Here is a 25837-nt window from a genome sequence, read left to right on the forward strand (position 1 = left end):
TCCCGTAATTTCAGGGTGGACCCCGACCACGACGACAGTGCTGGGCTCTACCATACACTCCTACGCCGGTAGCTGCAACCCATCATAGACCGCATTACCGTGGGGAATTAGAATGGGATCCCCACCCTCCGGTTGTTCCGCAAGACACAACTGCTACGGCAAGCAATGCTTTACCGTGGGGAATTAGAATGGGATCCCCACCCTCCGGTTGTTCCGCCAGACACAACTGCTACGGTAAGCGCATCCGTTGATGAACGAGAGGTGGAAACAATTTTGACTACTCCGTCCCACTCCGGATCTTATGGTTAACACGGGTATTACGGCACAAGAATCACTGGCGACATTTGTTGTTTAATCCTAGATGGATATAAACCCGTGCAATGGAACCTCCACCATATCAACACAATCCATGGTTCCGTTGCCCACCACATAGTCATATTCATAGTTATGAAAGTAGTGGTTTTGATTGTTGTGCAATAGTGATAACCATAATACTTTGCAAGTAATTTGATAAAAATACTCAAATGACATGAGCAAGTGATGAACTTTCCTTTCTTGACTGCAAGATTATGCAGACAAGGTCTTCGATACGCAATAACTCCAAATTCTGAAATAGCATCATCGTCCGGTAAGGACGATGTTTAAAAGATTGGCAAGGATGCAATAATGCATAAGAATGAGATGCAATCGCTCTAAGTGTGGCCTAACCCCGATGATATAGGATTAGTGAGTTGAAATTATTTGTTTTAGGGTGTGTTACACTTTTAGAGTGATTCAAAGATTCACAAACAAGATTCTTATTAAGGTTTGTGTTGTTTTAGAATTATAAGCAGGTGGCAAAATGAATAGTAACAATCATACACAACCAGGAATAGTAGATGTATAATAAGTAAAGAGCAGTTGTCAATTTTAAGTCCTATAATACATGGTTGATGATTACTTATTATATAATTCAAAAGAATAAGTTTTGAAGAACATGTTCTTAAATAAAGAACAAGTATGATAATTAGGTTGAGAGGGTTCTATGGTTGACTATGGTTTCAGTTAGTTTCTGAAGTAAGTATTTGATGGATCACAACCTAGGTGGATTCCTCGGTTACTAGGCTTGTATTGTTGAATTAAGCCTAAACATCTTAATTACCAATAGTTGCTATCAAGGTGGCATACCTTGTTGGTGATAGTTGGCTAGGGTTTATAGGTCCTTATAAGCAGAGTTGATGATGGTTCTTTATTTACTTCAAAAGAATAACTTTTGAAGAACATACTTCTTAAGTAATAAGAAGTATTACAATTAAGGTTGAGGTTGGCTTGTATTAGCCATTGGATCTCTAAGTAGAGAATGGTTGGTTCCAAAATAGGATGGTTCGTAAGTATCTCACACTAGTAGGGTTTAGTGGAACAGGGTTATGTAATGCAATATAGTAGGGATGGTTGCTGTTAGGGTTCATCACAATGGTGTGATGATAATTAAAGTTACTTCAAGATGATAATTCTAAGGATATGAGCTAGGGTTTGCATTTGGTTGACCCTATTTGATCAACCATGTTGGATAGGGATGCATATATGGGATACTAAATGATTGATAAAAGAACTCCTACATTTTATGTGGACATGGTAAGTATTTATTTGCTAATTATGGTTCTATGGATCAAAAGGAAAATATCATGATCACTTATCCTGACCTAGGTTTTAGGTTAGAAACAAATTAGGGTTCATATGAATAAATGGAGCTAGGTTGCCTAATGGTATTAGGGTTTTAGGGTCCCACATGAAATGGTGAGTTCCTAGTTTTCTACCATATGGAACTAGGGTTTCTTAATCACCATATAGTTCTATGATTAATAACTTCATGTTAATGCTGAAGTTATTTATAACTTTGAAATGAAATTAATATTACATTTGACATCTTATTATTTTTGAACAATTAATAATAGATAATTATTAATCAGGGTTTAATTCCTATTAATAAAGATTTAATAAGTTCCAAATAAATAAAATTAGTTTTAATGTTTTCTATATTTACTTTACAGGTTTTTTATTTATTTTATACCCTTTTTCCTAATTATTGAATTTTAACTAAATTTAGAATTAAAATTAAAGGTTTTAAATAACAAGTATTAAACAATTAAATTTTTATTAAAACTAAAAATTTCATATTATATTTTTATTAAATAGAATTTACTTTTATAAGAATTTTGATGTCTTATTTTTATTTTTCTGAGTTAATATGATTTTTCTATAATTATTTGAAGTTGCAGTAATTTCCTGGATTTCTTCTATAAATGTTCCAAGAGTACCCGGCCAGGGAGATGGTCTCCAGGGGGCAGTCTTCGTTGGCCGTTCGATCCACCCTGAGCAGTAATTTTCAGCTCCCACTTTCTACCTCAGCCGTCAGATGTGATCGTTCTTTTTTTCCCTATTCCTTCCGGTTCTTGGTCCATGACGTCTGGGTCCAAACGAGTGTGGGGCCGCCAGCAAGAGGCAGCGAGGGTTGCTCGTTTGAGTCGCCTTTCTTTTCCTACGCAGCCGGGCAGCGGTGAAACCCTAGATCGGTGAACCACTACCCAATACGCTGCCTCCTCTCCTCCGCAATCCATGCCTCGTCTTTTCCTCCCCCAATCCGCGCCGCCTCTCTCCTCGCTCCCCAATCCGCGCCCGTTTCTCCTCCCGGGTCGTCGAGGGCCAAGGCGCGGTCGCAGAGCGCGCCCAGGCAGCGCGCCGCCGCGGACGCGCTGGAGCGGCAGCCGAGCAGGAGGAAGGGCGCGGAGCACCGGAGCGTGCCGAGGGGCGCCAGGATGCAGCGCTCGTCGTCGCATCAGCAGGAAAAGCTGGACTCGTCGACCGCATCGCTCAAGGACAGCGAGTGCGGCTCCACCAGCTCCGTGCTCACCGCGGCGACCACCGTGTCCACCGTGTACAGCCGGACCCGCTCGCTCGTCGGATTCGAGGTGAGAAATTTATAACCCAACGACAACCTCTCTCCTCCTCCCCAACGGTGGCGCGCCGCCTCTCCCCAGGATGGAACCGGACGGGGACGACCGCGGTGGCAGGAGCGCGCACGGAGGAGGGCGATGGCGCGGACAGTGGTGGCGGCGCGCTGCCTTGAGAAGCTCGTCCACAGCCGGCGGGGCTCGAGCGCCATCATCTGCTGGCTTTGGGCCGCAGCCTGGCGAGAAGCACGAGGGGGGCCGGCACGGGGAGCCCTCAGGGTCGCGGGGCCTCCTCCTCCTTGGCACCGGTGCGCCTGGCGCTGAGCAGCGGCCATGGCGCCGCTCGCCGGAGCACAATAGCCGTCCCGTTGCTCGTCTGACCTACCTCCCTAGGTGAGTTCTTCCATCTCATCTCTTTCCCCTGTTCTAATTTCCTGATTTTCACGGACATGTGCTCTGAGTCAGCTTTTATTTCTTAGGCATTACACAAGGAAATGGGAAAGGTGGATCTTCCCAGCCCAGAGAAAATCATAGCCATCTCCGGATTTTGTACTGATAGTCTCTTCCAGTTTTTAGCTTATATGGTTCCAGATTTATTCGGTGGGTTGGATCGCTAGGTCTGGTTTTACTTCAATTATGATTGTCACGTCAATGTGATCTTTATTATCGAAGTTTTTTCACCACCCAACGTATCTGATTAGGATCTGATATGAAAACAGATTTGCTGATAATCAACCACTCTTTTGCATAGTAAGCATATGTATTTTTTCTGAATGCAACTCATGTTGATAAATTGAGCATACTGTTGCTGCCCTACTTTCGCTTGTAGTAGATTACAGAGATATTGTCCAGGCTAGAAAGAAAGAATGGAGGGTGAGCGAAGAGTGCGGTGCAACAGCCTGGCAGGCGGCGGGACTGGTGTTCAAGACCACAAGCGCGGCTTCAGAGGGCAAGGTGAGCTTCTCCCAGCCCCCACCTCTCTCCAAGCGTCTGCGACGTGCTCTGCTTCCTTTCTCGTTTCATTTTCAATAAGAAATTGGATCACAACAAAGTTTTCTGAGATTTTATTTCCGAATGCAGGTTCGTGCTGGCACTCATGTTGCAGGATTCAAGGTTATTGGAGAAATTGCCATGTCACTCTTTTGATTTATTTGAGAGCTGCAAATGATGAGCACCTTGTGTTTTTTAGGTACGACAGGTGGTCTTGTGATGAGATGTGAGGTTGGATGGAGCTTTGAGGACTTCCGGTTTGGTGGCGGCATGCGACTTGTGGAGTTGTCTCAGACAACTTCACAATTTATTATTTCCCCAATTAGACTGCTGTTTTGATTCTCAAATGTGGAGAAGGGTGTGGCTGACCTAGAGGAAATGGTTACAATATCTGTCTGAAATATGCGGAAGACACAATATAAGTTGCTGGTAAGCGTCCATATTTCCATGTTTCATCACTCACTCGCGTTGGTGAATTACACCCATCTAAATCTTGGCACATTCTTACAGAGATATCATCTGTACATGTGTGAGTTTGCTTTGCTTAGGTTGAAGATATGTGTGTCTGGAGATATGAGCTTACACACATTTTTTGTATTGGGTTACGCAGGTTATAGGCATGAGGATATTCTTCAATGATTCATGGAAATTATAATGTGGGGGACCTCAAAGAATTTTTCTCAAGGAAATCCCAATACTGACATGTTTGCGCGAATGGCTGTTCTAATCTTGCTCGATGGTCGAGATCCCATAGAGTAGAATCAAGGTACAGAAGAACCATGCCAACATAATTTTCCCTAGATATTTAATGGTCAAGATTTCAAAAGGCTTGAACTTGAATCTGTAGCTCACCTATGTTTTGAAACAGAGGGAGTAAATCAGTGAGATTGGACATATTAAAAGTTTGTCTTGGTCTCTAGAGTTCCTTGTTCTGCCTAGCTGCTGGTACCTTTGCTTGGGTGATGCATACAGAAACTCTTAATCTATTTTATAATCTAGCCTTTTGGATTCAGCAATAAATTGCATCTGAACCTGAAGATCATGATACCATATATTTGTCCCATTCATTTCCCTCTCTCTTCATATTCAGGTTGTAGCAATTGATATGCAGTCTAGCCTGGAGTCTGGATTTTGTACAGGATATGCTTGCTAGATAAATGCGATTTTTGTTTTAGACGTGGACATGTTATGCTCTAAATTTTGTAAACAAGGTTGTCGGTTTAATGTTTGTGTGTTGCTTTGAGTCTTCTGGCACTCATCATCGGATAAATAATTCTGAATATCTATGATCTTGATAGGGATTTCTACAATCTGGAGAAGTCCATACATTTGGGTATGCAAGATCAAGCACTTCTGATAAGCTTTGCAGTCTTCTCAGGTCGGCACATATTTGCATGATCATTCTGTCGATTTTTTTAATTAAATGTTAGTTTACCACATGAAAGCAGAGTCTGGGATCCAATTTGGTTCTGATGTTACCTTCAGATTATTTTATTTGTATGCGACATTTCTTAATATGTGGTGATTTTGGAGCTTTGTGACTATTTTTAACAATACATATATGACAGATGTAGTACTTCTTACACTAGAATGGGAAAATGCTGGTACGTTGTGGTATATTCTTTGTTGTCTAAGCTCTACCAGTCTTTGTTTTTGTTTGTTGTGTTATCTGTAAAGTATTGAACTAAAAGCATCTGTATTCTGCTTTAGTTCTATTTGATTATATGATGCACATTTTTGTCTTCACAAGGTAACCTTGTGAATCAATTTCCAGTTGCAGGTTGGGTCAAATTTTGCTTCTGAGATTGCGGCCACAATTCTCATTGGATTGCATATGTCAGAAACTTGTTCACGTTTTAGTTTAAACAAGGAGACGGAGAAACACGTGGTGAAACCATTCACGTGTGGAGATTGCATATGCCCAACACATAAACTTTTTGGGATCAAATTCAATGTGCGAATGAGCTGCAAGTGTGGGAAGTGTTCTGGCGAATACCCATATACCGCACTTTTCCATAAACTTGATGCTGGTTCACCTCAAACAACAAAGGTATGCCGTATGCACTACATTTTATGTCTAGCCAAGGTTGTATACGTGGATACCCAACAGTATTCTAGCAAGTAGGAGATGTTGACTAGAGGTTATCATTGTCGTTGTGCAGATCAAGTCCTTTGCAGAGCTTCCAGTTCTATTGGATGAACGGTTCTGTGAGGACAACAAATGCAAGGATTGTGGAATTATGCTGAATATTGATCTGTTGCTTTCAAACACACCACATTTCTTTACAATAGGTAAAGTGGCTTGTCTCAATTAATAAGTTGCAATTTATGTAGCCATTTTTGTGGCAAAACAGAAAATGACATTCCAGATGTATAACTCTTACCCGTTTCTGCAATACACCATATCTTGGAACCCCAGTCAAATATTACTACATTTGTACAATAATGAGTGTGACATGACTTCTTAACCTCGAATTAGTTTTCAAAAAATTGAATTGTGGAAAGACATATTTGTCTTCATATTAAGGTTACTGGAAATTTCCCATTGTCTTTGGTTCAAGAGGTCATTCTTTGGATTTACAAATCGACATAGCTTGCAGTAGTTTGCACCAAAAATATTAATCATGATGCTTTATTTTGCTATTATTTTGCAGTTTTGAACTGGCTTGGTGGCAGTGAAAGCCAGGACACACTCTCTGAAGTCCTGGCTGGCATCACGTCTCCTGTTGACACTGGATTCTTTTGCAAAAGTGCCGATTCTTCAACTATGTATACTGTCACCTCCATGGTACGTCCACAGCAAATTGTTATTTTCTCCTAAATTGGTTTGTTAAAAGAACTGAACAAATACTTCTGTCAGCTATTTGGTATTGGTTGATACATTCATTGACCTGCAAATTTACAAGTTATGTTGATTATTGTTACTTCTTCCTTGGCTGTGGTTCGATGCTACGTCAATTTTGAGATGTGCCCGATGCTTCTCATTATCAGCATAAATGTTGTGTTATACTCACAAATGGAGAGGAACCAAGTTTTTATTAGTGTAAGATTGAAGCAAGGCTCCTGTTATTGTGGAATAAAATGGAGCACGGTACTATATGGCACTGCCACCAGGTTCAAACTGCTAGGTTACCTTGACAAGGCATTTCTGCTATTTCTAAAGAATTGGATAATGGGTTTGACTATGATACGTCATAACTGAGTTGGTGATATCATATAATTGCTTGAGGATATGTTTGCAAGTTATCAAATCGGTCCTATCTGTGGTATACGTTCTCCTGTCTACTTCATAGATATCAAAATATTTGAGAGATTCAACAGAAGAATTTTGACAAGAATCAACAGCATGTGTGATCCTAATGTTGCTAAGGTTTTTTGTTAAACTTCCAATTGATTGAACATCGGAGAACTATCATATGTAGGTAACCTGGTTGAACCTTGTAACCTCTGCTGCTCTCACACGTATATCTTGCAATATTTTCCGTCTCTTCATATATAATAGGAAATGGTCTCATGAAATCACATGGAGTGTTTGCAGAACATAAGCTGGAGTAACCCTTTTTGTGCCTCTCTCTCTCTTCCCTGCTGTTCCAGTTGTGCTTGATGCAGAACAAAGGTAACGACTATATCAGTAAAACATCCCTAATCCCTTCTTTGCAGAGTTGAATGGTCATATATATCTAAATTTTTTTTTGCATATGAGCAGATTGGTGAACCGTTTCACAGCTCATTATGTGTCTGCACTAGAATTTGCAAGGTTTCTTAGCTGTGCACACTTGGTCCTTCAGGTTATTTTCTCTGTCTTTTCTTCTTCAATTTTTTTAGTTTATTTATCTCAACAAAGTGCCAACGCAAACTGTATTCAGACCAGTTGCATTTTGAAATACTTGAAAAGCCACCCATACTTCCTATACATTGATGGTTCTGTAAGATACCGGACCTAAAAAAAGTTCTTCTATTTGAAGAGCAGCCTTTTAGGGAAAATTTATTTATTAAAATGATCCATATATCTTTAGCTCACGTTCTCATAGCTTTAAAATTCGTTTAATGCTATTTGTTGGGTGCTATCCTAAAGGAATACAACTATTGTATCAATATTCATTTAGAATCGGTACTCTTACTAGCTTCAGGTACTATGGACTGAATCAGATATGGACTATGGTCAATTTGCCTCTATCATTTTTTGTTTTACAGAATGAGTAGAGAGTATATGTGGTAGAATTGTAAGAGTACCGATATACTCTCTACTCATTTTGTTCGTCCTCGTCGTCCTCTCTGGGATCAGGATGACGACGCTGGGATCGGGATTGAGATCCAGGAAGACAGCGTCGGGATTCAGAATGAGGCAATTACGGGTAGCGATGTCTTTTCGTAGCATTTTCACCTGGTCGGGACCATCCCAAAACGTCTTACATTTTGGAACGGAGGGAGTAGTACTTAGGGTTCTCCTTGTGGTTTCTTATTTCATGTTTTACTCATGGTTTATCAATCTGGTAAAGAATCTTACCATTTGAGGTTTATCATTCATGCCAGCTGAGCGCAAACACCATTCTTGCATCATAAAGGGCATTTAGGTGTTCCGGTGTCATGAACTCATGATGAGCTATGGGGATCCCAAAGATGAAAACTTGATCCTAGGAATCTCAAAAGAAGGTGAGTTCCTACGAAATACATAAATAAATGTGATTTTTGGGGTGCTTACACATGTGATTTACTCCTAATTATACTTAAGAAAGGCAATGACGCAAGTCATACTGTAACACCATTACATCTTAGTACTGTAATTCTGAGAAATATATTTGCAACCATGTTGTTGAAGCCCTGATGGATATATTATACATTAATGTATGACCTGGCATTCACATATATGCTCGTCTTTTTGGAATGGTCAATTGGTTATGACTGAAAAGGTTGCTCAAATTGTTGATGGATATTTCCCCCTTGCTTTTTTTTACTTGTAATCCTATTTTTGGTCAGTATAAATATATTGGAAGTTACAGTCTTAGTGGCCTGATTGCAGGTCTAATATCTTGTGTGAACAAATAAGTCAGATGATTTCTCTGTTTGTGTAATTCCAATTTTGGTATGCAAGTATGATCAGGACCACTTGGTGTGGCCTACGCGCATTTGTTCTTTGATTCTTAGTGAGGATCCTGCTATATTCTTATTGAAGGAAATGTCACTACTTCAAGTGTACTTATTGTATGTGTTGATTGTACCCAAAAAAATATGATATTTATACACATTTATTTCTCTATGCTATGAACAAATTGTTGGATGCAACAAATGTTGCTCCTGTGTTGTACATGTGTTATCTGTCTTTGAAAGTTTTTTTTTATTTTCTTTTAAAAGGATTGCTTATACAAGCTTAAGGGCTGTCAAAGACATACTGAATTCTTGGAAAACTAAACAGACATCAGTCGACTAAAACTTATGTTTTTATGTTCTTTAAAAAATATTGCCTATATGGGCTTAAGGGCTCTCAAAGACCTACTGAATTCTTGGACAACTAAACAAACATAAACATCGTAAAACATATGGTTATAGTAATATGTTGCATTTGCCTGTGCGCCGGCCGCCGGGGTGCACCGGGTCATCTATGTTAGGTTCAATGAACAATTTGTGTTTGATCATGAATGAACCCTTCGGAATTTTAAGATGCAGCATAATTTATAAATGGCACGCCGTCAAATGCACATTATTGTACTACGGTACGGCCTTGATTGAATGTCCTGACAGAATTATTAACTTTCATATTTTGTGTGTAATAAGACCTGCTTGTTGTGCTCACTAACTTATGTTTCAGGTCCTCATGCTACATTAGGTGTTCTCGGGGAAAAATACTGGTATGACAGTGCCTCAAAAGTATGTATATCTGTCAGTGTTATATATATTACAGTTCATACCTAAGTTGTGCATGAAGTGATATTTCTTCAGCAAAAGTTACCTGACGGTATTTATTACAGTGTATTTAGCATATAAGGAACCTGAGCACAAAATCAAATGGCTGATATGTAGCATGCATCTAAGGTTAGATGTTTCCATTTTTTAGTTCCATAGATGAGAAGACGTGACTCAGGCAGGCTGATACTGTCACCATCGCAGGGCGGCGTGCACTTGAGATTCCGCTCGAGATCGATCAGATTCGACCGGATTTTGTAGTCAGTCGAGTTGTAGTGTTCAGGAATCAGAACTTGTAAGGTTGTTAAATTTCAAAGATGTAAACTGGTATGAGTTTCAGAATTATATGGTCATATCCTCTATTTTTATCCCAAGGCTGCTAATGTACGAGTTTCACATTTTTGTGCACTATCGAATCATCTACTACAATGTCCAGGCTAGATGGAATGGTGTTCAGTTAGAGAAGATAGATGATCTTGCTTGGTAGCTTATCATATGTACTGTCTCTTTTGATTTTGCTTGTTGATCTTCAGATAGTATTTTTGCTGGCAGACCTTCTATAAACAAGATGGTATATGCCCTTGCCATGCTCTATAAAGAAAAAGGGATTTCATGTTTGTGCATGTGGTATTCTCTAAACTGTAGTTCTCTCTTATTTAGCACAAACTTAACTATCTCCTGATGTTTCAGGCATTATCTTCTATTGTTTACCACAGTAGTAAAAAATGTTGTTTGCAGAATAATTAAGTTTGTCACGGTTTTCCCCTGTGTGGAAGTTACTTGTAATTAATGACTACGGGTCCATTTTTGGCTGAGATTTTGGTTTTGACAATGGGACGTACTTAGCTTGGCATGTACATCTTGAATCAAAATGGCAGGTACATCTTGGCATGGTTGTTTATCCTAGGCGTGATTTGAGGGAGATGCACGGTTTTCCATCCTGAATCAATGCTGAGTTTTGTGCTCTTGCAAATGAATATTTCCCTGCGTGATTTTGAGGAAGATGTACGGTTTTGTGACTACCGGAATTTATTTTTTATTTTAGAAATTGTGAAATATTTAATATCAATGGGCAATAGCATAAAATGGGAAAAAAAAATCTCATGGCAAAAATGGAAGGCGAATCTAATAGAACCGTGGTTGCTCTCCGCATTAACTTTGAATGACCAATACATGAAAGATCATCTTACACCTATTTTGGTATGAAACATCCTGTATAATTCTGTAAAATTTAGAGGGATAAGAAATAAACGCCATATTTGATGCTTATATAACAACTCAAGACATGAACCATCACCAAAAATATAGATTTAAGCACCGAAATAAATTATTTATTAAATTACTGTCCATTGGTATATTAATACGCTTTCATTTGCACTTGCGCGATAGCGCAACGGGTCATCTAGTTTTAACTAAATGCTAAATGCTAAAGCTACCCGAGACAGAGTCTACCCACAGCCACTGGCCAGTGGGCCATTGCCACGGTGGCTGCCACATGGTGCCGATGTGGCAACCATGTGCATCACCGGTGGCCAGTGGTGGTCGCCGCCGGCGAGTCTGGGTTCGCGTGGGGCTGTGCTTAGGCTCAATCGAACAAGGGCTTCAAGACGAACAGAATGATGGTGGCGCCGCCCCCCAATGGTCGCCGGAGCGACGGCGGCGGTGATGCCCGACGGCGGCGCTCACAGGCGAACGGTGCTACGACGATGCAACGGAAATTAGGGGGAGCTAAGGTGCTCGGAAGACTCAGTGGCTCACCGCGAGCAGAGTGGAGGCGACGACATGGTCGGAGGAGCCCTGGATCGCCGGAATCGACTGCTCCGGCCGTCGGAGGGAATGAGCTCGACGGCGACGCTCTGGGGCTTCTCAGCTCGATTCCTCCCGTAGGCTAGGTATGTCGAGGGTGGTGGTGACGACGGTGACCATGCCGGGGCTCGGGGAGGTCCCTACCGGCGGCGATGGCCGGTGTCTTGTCGACTAGGGTTTCGGCAAGAGGGGGAAAATGGAGCGAGGAGGAAGAAAACGATGCGGGTATTCATCCAGATGCTTTTATAGGGCGCCTGGACGCGCCTCGTCACACCGTCGGACGAGGAGAGGACGCCAGCGAGAGGGAGAAGCAGAGCACGTTGTCGTGCTGTCCTCCATGCCGAAGGAGAGGATGAGGACGATCCCCCTCTCGTTGATATTTCAACGAAGGGGTAAGTTGGGCTGGGCCAGGCCGTGGTGTTGGGCTGCTAGGTAGGCTCTGGTGCTGGGCTGCACCGTGGTTGCTTGGCCAGGTAAGCTCCTTCTCTATTTTTCTTCTTTTTGCTTTTTCTATTTTCTGTTTTATATTTTCTATTTGAATCAAATTTGGATTCAAATTTTATTTGCAGGTTTCTTGTTATGTTAATTGAATTAAGATGTAGTGCAATTACTATTACACCATTCTTTATTTGAAACAAATATTTAATATTGGATTATATTGCATAATTGTGGCTTGTTCATAATATCAAATAGGCATGGGTTTCAACTATGTTCATCTTATGCTCCATAATTAAGTATAGGATTTAACTAGTGAACAATCCTAGGGTTCTAAGCATATTCACCTAATGGGAATTGGTTTGAATCTTAATTATGGCCCGGTTTTATATTATGATCACCATAGTGATACATAAACCAGTGTTGAGATTTAATTCAAGGTTGTAGAAATGAGATGACACCATATTGCATGCTAGGGTTTAATCTTCCCTAACCATGGTAAGGTGTTTACTTACTTAATATTTCATGTGCTTCCTAGTTACTAAGGATTTGAGAAGTGGTTTTATCTTCTATCAATTAACTTCTATTATTAACCTTAATTTATCATTTAAGTAACTACATTGGCTATAGTTCTTTTTATAGTTAACTTTGGTCATATGAACTAATGATTTCTCACCATATGAAGTATGGAGTTTTACTCTGAAGTTTCCTTAGTTCCTTTGATTGAGGAATAAATGGATTATAGATGTGCTATAGTCCTACTTACGATCACTTAGTGATCCACAAGTTGGGATTGAGATATAAGTCTGGATTTGCTTACTAGTGATCCCCCTATGATTTCATGTGGTGAATAAGATCTACTAGTCATATAAGTGTTAGCATTTGGATTATTCTCCTATTTCTCCAAAGTATGGTCATGGATTAGGCTTGATCCACTTGTTCTTAATATCCTCATCTCAAGTTCTTAGGGTTTATGATCATTACTCAATTTATAATGATCAAGGTTTGGCTTCTAAGTTATCTCTCATTAAATAGGTTTCTCACTTCCCTGATCAAGCATTGTCTTGATTAACTAGGGTATAATATCCCTCTTATTGTTTCTTGGGTGGACATGGCGATAATTGTCTCCATAAATTATATCCCAGGAGATTGCCTGAGATAATTACTTAGGGTTTTACTCAAGAAATGATGGTTTAACCATATGGATATTTGAATAAATCTCTCCCTTGAATCTAAGTGTTTTCTCAACTAACTTGAGTGAAACACCAGATCTTGAACTCTCTTATATAGGAATGGATTATTCTAGAGTTTATGGTGTACTCTAATACTCTAGTTCAATGGTTGTCCTTTATTCTTAAATAGATAAAGCTATGTTTTGTATGATTGGTCTCTCTCATTTTGGAAAGGACTTTAATACTAACTTAAGGTTAGGCTCCATAGGAATTGATGTGATCATCAATATCTATGTTTAACATAAATGGATTCTCTCTCTAGGGATTGTCTTGAATATATCCTAGGGTTCCTCTTAGAGATGATGATTTGAATACTTGGATGTATATCCAAGGTTTGGCTCAAGGTTTGTTAATGCTTCTCTAATGATTTTAATAGAACTTTCACCTCTCTAGGTTTGATTCTTAACTATTTGGAATAGAGAAGAATATATACTTCTTGAGTTGATCTCCTTGTCTGGTTTCCAAGGATGAAGTAAAATGAATACCATAAGGTTCATGGTAGGATCATAGATTGATTTAAGACATGGAAAAATATAAGTGAAGAATAGTATCTCCAATTAATGTTACTTGATTTCCAATTGAATGGATGTTCATAGGTTATGGCAAGGAATTCCATTTTATGATCTCTTATGAGATCAAGTAATTGATCATTGAATAAAGTGTTGTTGTGTTGATTTTAATTTCATTTGATCTAACCCCTTAGATCAAATCACCTCTACCCAAATCAAAGTTTTTGCAAAGTCACATTGAGGTTTATAGCGCTTGACTTGATGAGCTACTACAATTCCACCAAGGTCAAGTGAAACTCCAGTTACTGTGACTGTTTTACTTTTAAGCGCGAAAATTCCCCGGATTTTCTATGCATGAATGCAATGCACACATCTGTTTCCTCTATTTTTGTAACCCCAATACCTGGGATATTACAGTCTCTACCCCTTAAACTAAACTTCGTCCTCGAAGTTTGATATCTCTCACGTTTTGGAGTGTGGATCTGACTTGTGCAGACTGCATCTTTTCTCAAACTCCGTAGTGATCTCACTGGATATAATTGAATATATCCCTTGTCCAGATTCTTCCTGGAATCCATTAGTGTTTGACATCAAACAACTATTACTTCCTTTACTTCCATGATTTCCTCCAATATTATAAGCTTGCTTCCTTTTTCATTGAATATTCAATGATTGGAACTTCTTCTTGTACTGACAGTCTTAATTGAGGACTAATTGGATAACATTCTCCTATTTGATAAAATAGGTCTTTGTTTTCCCTTACTACCAAGACTGCAATAATGGTACTGGGTAAGGTACTAAACATGGAATGGTCGTGATGGTTTATTTCTTTAAGAATGGATTAGACTCATTTAGTCCATCCAATCATGGTTTATAGTTGATACCTATAACTATTTTGTGTTCTTTAGGTTCCATGAAAGGAATCATTCTATTAGTCTGTGTTTCTGGTATGGTCAATTTCCTTCGGTCTTTGGCCTTCTTGAGCTGTATTTGGTCTAGGGTATTTTCTTCGTCCAACTTCTTTATGCTTAACTTACTTGAGCTTTCGTACTTCTGAGTAAACACTACTCACTTTCTCAAGTTATAGTCCAATTCTCACTTCTTCGAGGTGTGAACCTCGGCTTATAGTCTGATATCCTTCTGAAAGTAGTGTTCGATAATCTTATGAAAATAAGATCGAACTTCCTCTCAGTAGAGACCTTCTGCTTCTATCTTGCTCAAAATATTGGGTTATTGTACATCCATCTCAATTTTTACTCTACCCCTTTGAGTTTTCTTATGATTTTCAACTCCTTTTCTTCCAACTATTGGACTTATGGTTGGAATATTGGTCTGGTTCTAACTTATGGGTTTTACTTCTTCTAAGGTCTCGTGAAGAATATTTGTGGTGTATCCACTCAATTGTGGACATCCAATGTGAATCCTTCAACTATATGTGAAGGAGATATGCCCTAGAGGCAATAATAAAGTGGTTATTATTTATATCTTTATGTTTATGATAAATGTTTATATATCATGCTATAATTGTATTAACCGAAACATTAGTACATGTGTGATATGTAGACAACAAAGAAGTCCCTAGTATGCCTCTTAACTAGCTTGTTGATTAATAGATGATTAGTTTCATAATCATGAACATTGGATGTTATTAATAACAAGGTTATATCATTATATGAATGATGTAATGGACACACCCAATTAAGCATAGCATAAGATCTCGTCATTAAGTTATTTGCTATAAAGCTTTCGATACATAGTTACCTAGTCCTTATGACCATGAGATCATGTAAATCACTTATACCGGAAAGGTACTTCGATTACATCAAACGCCACTGCGTAAATGGGTGGTTATAAAGGTGGGATTAAGTATCCGGAAAGTATGAGTTGAGGCATATGGATCAACAGTGGGATTTGTCCATCCCGATGACGGATAGATATACTCTGGGCCCTCTCGGTGGAATGTCGTCTAATGTCTTGCAAGCATATGAATAAGTTCATAAGAGACCACATACCATGGTACGAGTAAAGAGTACTTGTCAGGAGACGAGGTTGAACAAGGTATAGAGTGATACCGAAGATCAAACCTCGGATAAGTAAAATATCGCGTGACAAAGGGAATTGGTATTGTATGTGAATGGTTCATTCGATCACTAAAGTCATCGTTGAATATGTGGGAGCCATTATGGATCTCCAGATCCCGCTATTGGTTATTGGTCGGAGTGAGTACTCAACCATGTCCGCAAAGTTCGCGAACCGTAGGGTGACACACTTAAGGTTTGATGTTGAAATGGTAGAACTTGAATATGGAATGGAGTTCGAATATTTGTTCGGAGTCCCGGATGAGATCCCGGACATCACGAGGAGTTCCGGAATGGTCCGGAGAATAAGATTCATATATAGGAAGTCATATTCCAAGTTTGGAAATGATCCGGTGCATTTATGGCAGGTTCTAGAAGGTTCTAGAAAAGTCCGGAAGAAATCACCATGGAAAGTAGAGTCCCGGAGGGACTCCACCTTGCATGGCCAGCCAACCCTAAAGGGGAGGAGTCCAAGGTGGACTCCCCTAGGGTGGCCGGCCAACCCACCTCAAGGAAAGGTGGGAGTCCCACCTTGGGTAGGACTCCCTCCTTGAGTAGGTTTCCCACATATGGGAGGTTTTAGTGTTGGGGTCTTATTCGAAGACTTGGACTAGAACTCTTGGGGCTTCCACCTATATAATGAGGAGGAGAGGGAGGGGGGCAGCCACTCTTTGGCTCAGCCTTGGCCGCACCCCTTAGAGGGCCGGCGCCCAACCCCCCTCTCTCCCCAAACCCTAGCTTCTTCTCCTCCTCCACTTCTCCCGCATATGCTCAGCGAAGCTCCGCCGGAGATCTCCACCGCCACCGCCACCACGCCGTCGTGCTGCCGGATTCAAGGAGGAGCTACTACTTCTGCTGCTCGCTGGAACGGGGAGAAGGACGTCGTCTTCATCAACACCGAACGTGTGACCGAGTACGGAGGTGCTGCCCGATTGTGGCACCGTGATCAAGATCTTCTACGCGCTTTTGCAAGCGGCAAGTGATCGTCTACCGCAGCAATAAGAGCCTACTCTTATAGGCTTTGGAATCTCTTCAAGGGTTAGTCTTGATCATCCCCTCGTTGCTCCCATCTTCTAGATTGCATCTTGGCTTGGATTGCGTGTTCGCGGTAGGAAAATTTTTGTTTTCTATGCAACGTTATCCTACAGTGGTATCAGAGCCGTGTCTATGCATAGATGGTTGCACGAGTAGAACACAATGGTTTGTGGGCGTTGATGCTTATGTTATCTTTAGTTTGAGTACTTTGCATCTTTGTGGCATAGTGGGATGAAGCGGCTCGGGCTAACTTTACATGACCGCGTTCATGAGATTTGCTCCACGCTCGACATGCAACTTGTATTGCATAAGTGGCTTTGCGGGTGTCTGTCTCTCCTACTATAGTGAAGATTCAATTTACTCTTCTATTGACAACACTAGTATCACCGTTGTGGTTCATGTTCGTAGGTAGATTAGATCTTACTCGAAAACCCTAAACCACGTAAAATATGCAAACCAAATTAGAGACGTCTAACTTGTTTTTGCAGGGTTTGGTGATGTGATATGGCCATGATATGATGATGAATATGTATGAGATGATCATTATTGTATTGTGGCAACCGGCAGGAGCCTTATGGTTGTCTTTAATTTTCATGTTGAGTAGTATTTCAAAGTAGTTGTAATAGTTGCTACATGAGGTGAACAACCATGAAGACGGCACCATGAATCTTGACGCTACGCCGACGATGATGGAGATCATGCCCGTTGATGATGGAGATCATGTCCGTGCTTTGGAGATGAAGATCGAAAGCGCAAAGACAAAAGGGCCATATCATATCACATATGAATTGCATGTGATGTTAATCCTTTATGCATCTTATTTTGCTTAGATCGCGACAGTAGCATTATAAGATGATCCCTCACATTAATATCAAGATAATAAAGTGTTCTCCCCTCGTATGCACCGTTGTACAGTTCGTCGTTTCGAAGCATCTCGTGATGATCGGATGTGATAGACTCAACGTTCACATACAACGGGTGTAAGCCATGTTGCACACGCGGAATACTTGGGTTTGCTTGACGAGCCTAGCATGTACAGACATGGCCTCGGGACAACGGAAACCGAAAGGTTGAACACGAGTCATATGGATGATATGATCAACATGTTGATGTTCACCATTGAAGCTACATCATCTCACGTGATGATCGGTTTTGGTGTAGTGGATTTGGATCGTGTACCACTTAACAACTATGAGGGATGTTGTATTAAGTGGGAGTTCATTAGTAATTAGATTAAAACATGAACTAATTATCTTAAACATAGTCTGAGTAGTATTTTGAATTAATTTTGTAGTATTGGCATCCGTTTTTCTACCATGCGTTAGTCTTGTAATTGAGATAGAAATACTGTTAAAATCTGATAAGAAACTTTACGGATTGGTACCGTATTGTTAATGAATCAAGAATTGATTAAGTCCTATTGCAAACTTTTAGTAAACCTCACATTGTTGATTCAAAGAGCTATGGTTTCAATTAGTAGCTAAAGTTATCTTGTCTCCTTGAAACTTGAAGTTCAAATCTGTTTGAAAAGTAAGGAGCTGAAAATTTAGTTTTCAGAAATAATCAAGGTATGAGATATATGTGATATCTAAGACCTTATTGCAAGATGATAGAATATAATTTGGTGAGACTACATAAACTCATAAGTTTTATGGGAATGTATGAAGGTTGAAGACGCCAGGCGTCACAATCCTCCAACTATTGGGGCACTAATAATATTCGCATATCCATGAAGTTATCATCCTTAGTATGCACCGTTGCTAAGACTCGTCGTTTCGAAGCATCACGTGATGATCGGGTGTGATAGATTCTACGTGTGCATACAATGGGTGCAAGCCAGATTTGCACATGCGAATACCAAGGTTAAAACTTTACGAGCCTAGCATGTACAGACATGGTCTCGGAAAGTCGTCATGATATGATGGATAAAACTATGAGTGAAATTGTTCATCATATTACAAAGTTACTAATAGTGAAATCTGAAACACTTGTCATATGATGATCAACTTCAAAGTAAGAACCTCAAGGTTATTGGTATTTGACCAACAAACCTAGAAGTTAATGATATTGAAGTGTTTTTCTGAATAATGTGGAAAGCTAAAAGAGAAACTGCAAAAGATATTTTGGCAAAAAGAAAAGAAAAGACTAGAAGGTCTAGCTCAGGTGTATATAAATGATATACATGTTATGGTTGTATTCCTAGTTAAGTCACACTATGAAATTCTTGGGTATTAGTACTACATTGGTTGGTATGAAGTGTCATACAAAACAACGCAATACAAGAATACAATGGCCTAAGTGACTGACAAGGAATATGATAGGAATACACGTCTGGAACAAAATAAAGTGTTATTATGTTCGTCGTTGGCATTCTATCTAGCCCTTAGAATTTATAATAAAGAACTTAATAATTGTTATTTTGCTCTGGTCAAATGAAAACAATGAGTTGTTCAAATTATGACATTACTCCATGTGTGATGGATAAGTTATTATAAATCTTAATGGTGAAACACACACACATAATACTGACGCTAAAATGCCATAAGGCAAATGATTTGAATTCCACTTATTTGTGGAACCGCCATTTAGGTCATGTTAGAAAGGAACGCATGAAGGAACTCCATGCAAATGGATTTTTGGAGTCATTTGATTTTTGAATCATTTGGCGCTTGCAAATCTTTTCTAAAGAGAATGATTAAAATACCGTTCATAGGCCAAGAGTTGAACGGGCAACAAACTTAGTGGAAAAATACATAATGATGTATGTGGTTCACTGAGCATAGTTGTGTGCGGGAGATTCTTCTACTTCATGAAAACTTTCAACAATGAATTGAGTATATAAATGTGGATATATTCAATAAGGAAGAAGTTTGAAACATTTGAATGGATTCAAATAAATTTCAGCATGAAGTGGAAATCATCGTAATAGAAAAGTCAAATATCTATGATTGGATCATGGTGGAAATATTTGAATTACGAGTTTTAGCGAACATCTAAGAGAGTTATGAAATTGTTCTACAACTCACATTTCTTGGAGTATCATAATGATGATATAGTATCCAAGATATGTATCCAAACCTTGTTGGATTAATGATGAGATAAAAATATTATGACGCCATTATATTTTTGTGGATTATACTTTAGTGACTACCGCTTTTTACACTAAATAGAGCATCATCATGATCCGTTGAAATGACACCATACGAGTTATGGCATAGGTAAGAAACTTGATAGTCGTTTCTTAAATTTTGGTATGCATAGCATAAGTAAATAAGTTTACAACCAAAATCGGATGAATGTCTTTGTTGGTTATCCCAGAGATTTGATTGGGAATTCTTCCCACGAGACAAAGACAAAAGTGTTTGTCAATGTTTCTTATTTCCGAGAAATTGTTTCTAGTGAAGTATTTGAGTGGGAGGACAATATAATTTGATAAGGTTTATGAACCTGAGCATAATGATCAGAGTAGCGCAGCATCAGAATTGGTTTCGGAAGCGGCCACAACGATCATGACTCCCATGACTACAAAGTGTTTTAGTCATGGAGATCGAAGTACATATTGAACCTTGTAGGTATGGTTTACTTTGTGATCAAATAAATGATTTGTGGACAAAGGATTGATTTTGAACAATGATAAACCAACTACAAACAAAGAAGTTATGATGGGCCCTGACTCCGTTAAAATGGCCATGCGCCATGAAATCCATAATAGATGAATACTTTTTGAAAGTAAATGGATCTATAGACTTGGATGAAATATCCTTGAAAAAGCTCGACTTGTCGAAAAGTTGTTTACGACAAAGTTCAAAGAGTTGACTACGATAAGATTAGATCTTCCGTAGAAATGCTTATAGTCTATATGGATTATTCTAGTAGGATGGCAAAATACATTACTTATCAGAAGTATGTATTAAAGGTGTATACAAGATACAACCAAGAGTTTTGCTGGTCCGTGGAATACTAGATAGGTATACGACTTCAAATTGGATGAAGTAAGTATCACGGAGTTGGAATCTTCACCAGATGAAATAGTCAAAGAGTTTTTGATTTCATCAGAGACGATGAAGAGGCTTGCATTTGCAAGAAATTAAGTGGGAGCGCTAAGACACATTTATTACACTTTATGTAGGTGACATATAGTTGGTTATAAATGATGTAATTATATACTTGATTAAAAGGTTTCATTGAGAAATTAATTTCAATGAAAGGATATGGACTGAAACATATCTAGTGTCAAGATCTATGAAGATAGATTGAAACACAAAATAAGTTTAAGTCAAAGTACATAGAATGGATATTGAAATAGTTCAATATAGAAATATTAAGAAAATGTTCTTGTCATGTTAAAGTTTTAACAAGACTTGAGTGTATCTGACACTCAATGAGTAAAAACACATGAGTGATTATAGATCACGAATAATATGTACACAATCAGATATCATGTGCTCTAAAATGTTAGGAGCATATACCAGAATGATTCATGTGATGATCATTGGACAAACAGTAAGAATATTCATGTGTACTTTAGAAGAACCAAGGATATATAAATAGTTTTGTATGAAGAAATGACAAACAAATCACTGTAAGGTGTTGCACCGATATTGGTTTTGTCACATATAAAAATAAAATTTCAATCTCAAAATTAGGCTAAGTGTTGATTAAAAGGTAGCACAATGCTAGATTTAGAAGAGTTCTAAATATTGTGACGGATTCTACAAACGAAGGCAGAAATATGTCATGTTTTGACAATGACTGAGGATGTTAAAGTCAAGAGGTTCTTTGAGAACTTGGTGTAGTTCCGATAGTGTCAGAACTTTGAAGCTATATTGTGTATGACAATATTAGTGACATATTTCAGACCACGGAATTAAGGTTCCACCAGAAGACCAAACATATTTAATGCCGACTCATTTGGAAAATGAGTGATGCGTGAAGACGCAAATGAATTGCAAAATACATACGTTTCTGAGTGTGTCAGAACTGTTGACTAAAGCTCTCCCTAGGGCAAAGTATGACCAACACCAGAATGCCATGGGTGTTAGGTACATTACAATGTAATCTAGATTATTGACTCTAGTGCAAGTGGGAGACTGAAGGAGATATGCCCTAGAGGCAATAATAAAGTGGTTATTATTTATATCTTTATGTTTATGATAAATGTTTATATATCATGCTATAATTGTATTAACCGAAACATTAGTACATGTGTGATATGTAGACAACAAAGAAGTCCCTAGTATGCCTCTTAACTAGCTTGTTGATTAATAGATGATTAGTTTCATAATCATGAACATTGGATGTTATTAATAACAAGGTTATATCATTATATGAATGATGTAATGGACACACCCAATTAAGCATAGCATAAGATCTCGTCATTAAGTTATTTGCTATAAAGCTTTCGATACATAGTTACCTAGTCCTTATGACCATGAGATCATGTAAATCACTTATACCGGAAAGGTACTTTGATTACATCAAACACCACTGCGTAAATGGGTGGTTATAAAGGTGGGATTAAGTATCCGGAAAGTATGAGTTGAGGCATATGGATCAACAGTGGGATTTGTCCATCCCGATGACGGATAGATATACTCTGGGCCCTCTCGGTGGAATGTCGTCTAATGTCTTGCAAGCATATGAATAAGTTCATAAGAGACCACATACCACGGTACGAGTAAAGAGTACTTGTCAGAGACGAGGTTGAACAAGGTATAGAGTGATACCGAAGATCAAACCTCGGACAAGTAAAATATCGCGTGACAAAGGGAATTGGTATTGTATGTGAATGGTTCATTCGATCACTAAAGTCATCGTTGAATATGTGGGAGCCATTATGGATCTCCAGATCCCGCTATTGGTTATTGGTCGGAGTGAGTACTCAACCATGTCCGCATAGTTCGCGAACCGTAGGGTGACACACTTAAGGTTTGATGTTGAAATGGTAGAACTTGAATATGGAATGGAGTTCGAATATTTGTTCGGAGTCCCGGATGAGATCCCGGACATCACGAGGAGTTCCGGAATGGTCCGGAGAATAAGATTCATATATAGGAAGTCATATTCCAAGTTTGGAAATGATCCGGTGCATTTATGGCAGGTTCTAGAAGGTTCTAGAAAAGTCCGGAAGAAATCACCATGGAAAGTAGAGTCCCGGAGGGACTCCACCTTGCATGGCCAGCCAACCCTAAAGGGGAGGAGTCCAAGGTGGACTCCCCTAGGGTGGCCGGCCAACCCACCTCAAGGAAAGGTGGGAGTCCCACCTTGGGTAGGACTCCCTCCTTGAGTAGGTTTCCCACATATGGGAGGTTTTAGTGTTGGGGTCTTATTCGAAGACTTGGACTAGAACTCTTGGGGCTTCCACCTATATAATGAGGAGGAGAGGGAGGGGGGCAGCCACTCTTTGGCTCAGCCTTGGCCGCACCCCTTAGAGGGCCGGCGCCCAACCCCCCTCTCTCCCCAAACCCTAGCTTCTTCTCCTCCTCCACTTCTCCCGCATATGCTTAGCGAAGCTCCGCCGGAGATCTCCACCGCCACCGCCACCACGCCGTCGTGCTGCCGGATTCAAGGAGGAGCTACTACTTCCGCTGCCCGCTGGAACAGGGAGAAGGACGTCGTCTTCATCAACACCGAACGTGTGACCGAGTACGGAGGTGCTGCCCGATTGTGGCACCGTGATCAAGATCTTCTACGCGCTTTTGCAAGCGGCAAGTGATCGTCTACCACAGCAATAAGAGCCTACTCTTATAGGCTTTGGAATCTCTTCAAGGGTTAGTCTTGATCATCCCCTCGTTGCTCCCATCTTCTAGATTGCATCTTGGCTTGGATTGCGTGTTCGCGGTAGGAAAATTTTTGTTTTCTATGCAACGTTATCCTACAATATGATTATAGATCTAGCTATTTGGCCGACAAAATTTTTATTTGTTCACAAACTTTTGTTACAATTAATTAAATCGTGGACTATTTGTAATACCAACTGATACCAGCTGTGGTTATTATACCAACTGTGGCTATTTGATATCTAAAAATGGATTCTATTATAGGTTCTGATCAACTGGACGAGACATCTTCTACTTTATCTCGCAGTATTGATATTATACCAATTGTGGTCTTCTGATATCAACTATGGTCTTCTTATGTCTGCTATGGTTTCATAGGTCATCTTTCTTCATTCAGGGTTTATTTTGCAAAAGAACCACTAACTGACACTATGATTATAGCATCCTAAGTGATTTCCCATGCACTCCCTCTTCCATAAAGACTATGGTTCTACTTCTACTTCTCCATTATCATCCTATTTCTCACCTTCATGCTTCTTATGTACTAAAGTACTCCTCTGTTGAGGAAAAGCATGAGTTTCTAATTGTGCTTCCTTCAGAGTATTGTGGTTACTTCCCACAACTTTACTTCCTTTCTCTGATGAACCTTCATCTTGTCTTCGGAATCTTCCAGAATTCGTCACTTCCTCACACGGATACTATTACCCTCTAGATCTATAGCATCAAGTAAGAACTTGATATTGCAACATGCATTTGCATATCAAAGTCAAACTTCATGTATGGATCTAGTCAAACAAAGAAAATCCAATAAAATCCAAGAAGATTCAGATTTGTGCATATAATACACATCATCACAAGCCTGAATATAATAGTTGAGTAAGACATCTCTAAACATCAGGCTCTGATGTGTAGTATATAACACCACATAATAAAGGTTTATATCGTGATATTTAGCACGAATATATGGGATTCTACTATTTGTCTCAACATTTACCTTAATTGCACAATTGCAATGAGATAAACTTGACACAAAGTGGTTTGGGGATGGTTAAGGTTAATCTAATTTTATCTGGAAGTACTACTTAACTTCCATTTTGTTGAGGACTACTACACATGCTATCTCTAGATTCTAATATAGCTACTCTAAATTACTCCTAACTATTAGAGCATAGTTCCTATACTTCCAAGTGTTTATACTATCATAAGACTATGGTTATGATGTGCTTGGCACACTTCTTATTGTTTTGGAACACAATCCTACACTATTGTTGAACAACTGGCTTCTTATTGTACTCATCTTAATTATTTATGATGTTCTAGTCCATCACATAATGATTCTCAAGTGAATCTCATATGATTACTATCTCTACCATGTAGATAGACATATTTTATTCCTATCACTCTTCCTTACCTCCCATGATTGACTCATCATGGTCTAAACTACCTCATATCACTTGTTTGCATCACTTACTATCAGTTGTTTCACAAGTTTAGATAAATTTTACTTACTCATTACTTAACTATAACATGTGTTGGTACACATCTTCCAATAGGATAGCTTCCTTATGGTTGTATCCTCTCTTTGGTCTACCATGTATTGTATACCAACTGTGATCTACTCATATATTGTTTTAGGGACTTAATTGTGTACTACATGTTTGGGATTAGCTGACTAACTTTTCTTTATCTTGGTAAGTTAGGTAAGAAATGTTGACTCAAGTGTGTCAGGATTATTCTCAAGTGAATATCCATCTCAAGTCATAAGAAGAGTCCATGCGCTACAATGCCATGGAACAGAAGGACTAGCAAAGTGCTCGTGCGTTGCTACGAATTTTCAAATCATTTCGATTGTAGACACAATGCAATATCTACTCATTTTTAAGGGCATTCCTGTGGTGACCCGGCATACCACTGCATGGTGTAGTATGCAAGTCTGATATAACACCAATGAAACACCGTTCCACTAGTATTATATCGCTCAGAGTGGTACAACAGAAACATATGCGGGTCCAAGGCATGTCTATAGAATTACAACATTTACTCTGTTACATAAGATCATCACAGCCTCCTACTTTACAATGAGGTAAATCTGCAAATAAACTCCAGAAGAACGACTCGTAGTCTAAGCTTATCACGAACTCT

General features: G+C 39.3%; 1 protein-coding gene across 2 annotated transcripts; it reads left to right on the forward strand.

The window, feature by feature from the left end:
• The first annotated feature begins 2473 nt into the window (after positions 1-2473).
• LOC127341745 (uncharacterized) lies at positions 2474-10337 on the forward strand. Of its 2 annotated transcripts, XR_011755027.1 has the most exons (12): positions 2474-3884; positions 4120-4349; positions 4531-4686; positions 5219-5298; positions 5695-5970; positions 6083-6212; positions 6575-7536; positions 7627-7708; positions 8454-8573; positions 9727-9785; positions 9887-9950; positions 10026-10337. XR_011755027.1 is itself a non-coding variant. In XM_071828008.1 (11 exons), the coding sequence occupies exons 2-6, from the start codon at positions 4323-4325 to the stop codon at positions 6796-6798; spliced, it is 579 nt and encodes a 192-aa protein (XP_071684109.1). In that variant the 5' UTR covers positions 2489-3884; positions 4120-4322; the 3' UTR covers positions 6799-7536; positions 7627-7708; positions 8454-8573; positions 9727-9785; positions 9887-9950; positions 10026-10335. The 2 variants fall into 2 exon arrangements, 1 of the variants encoding a protein (XP_071684109.1); XM_071828008.1 differs by lacking the exons at positions 4531-4686; positions 5219-5298 and having other exon boundaries at positions 2489-3884; positions 5701-5970; positions 6575-6708; positions 6781-7536; positions 10026-10335.
• Positions 10338-25837: the final 15500 nt, after the last annotated feature.

The sequence above is a fragment of the Lolium perenne genome, chromosome 3 (genome assembly GCF_019359855.2).
Source record: "Lolium perenne isolate Kyuss_39 chromosome 3, Kyuss_2.0, whole genome shotgun sequence".
Classification (NCBI taxonomy): domain Eukaryota; kingdom Viridiplantae; phylum Streptophyta; class Magnoliopsida; order Poales; family Poaceae; genus Lolium; species Lolium perenne.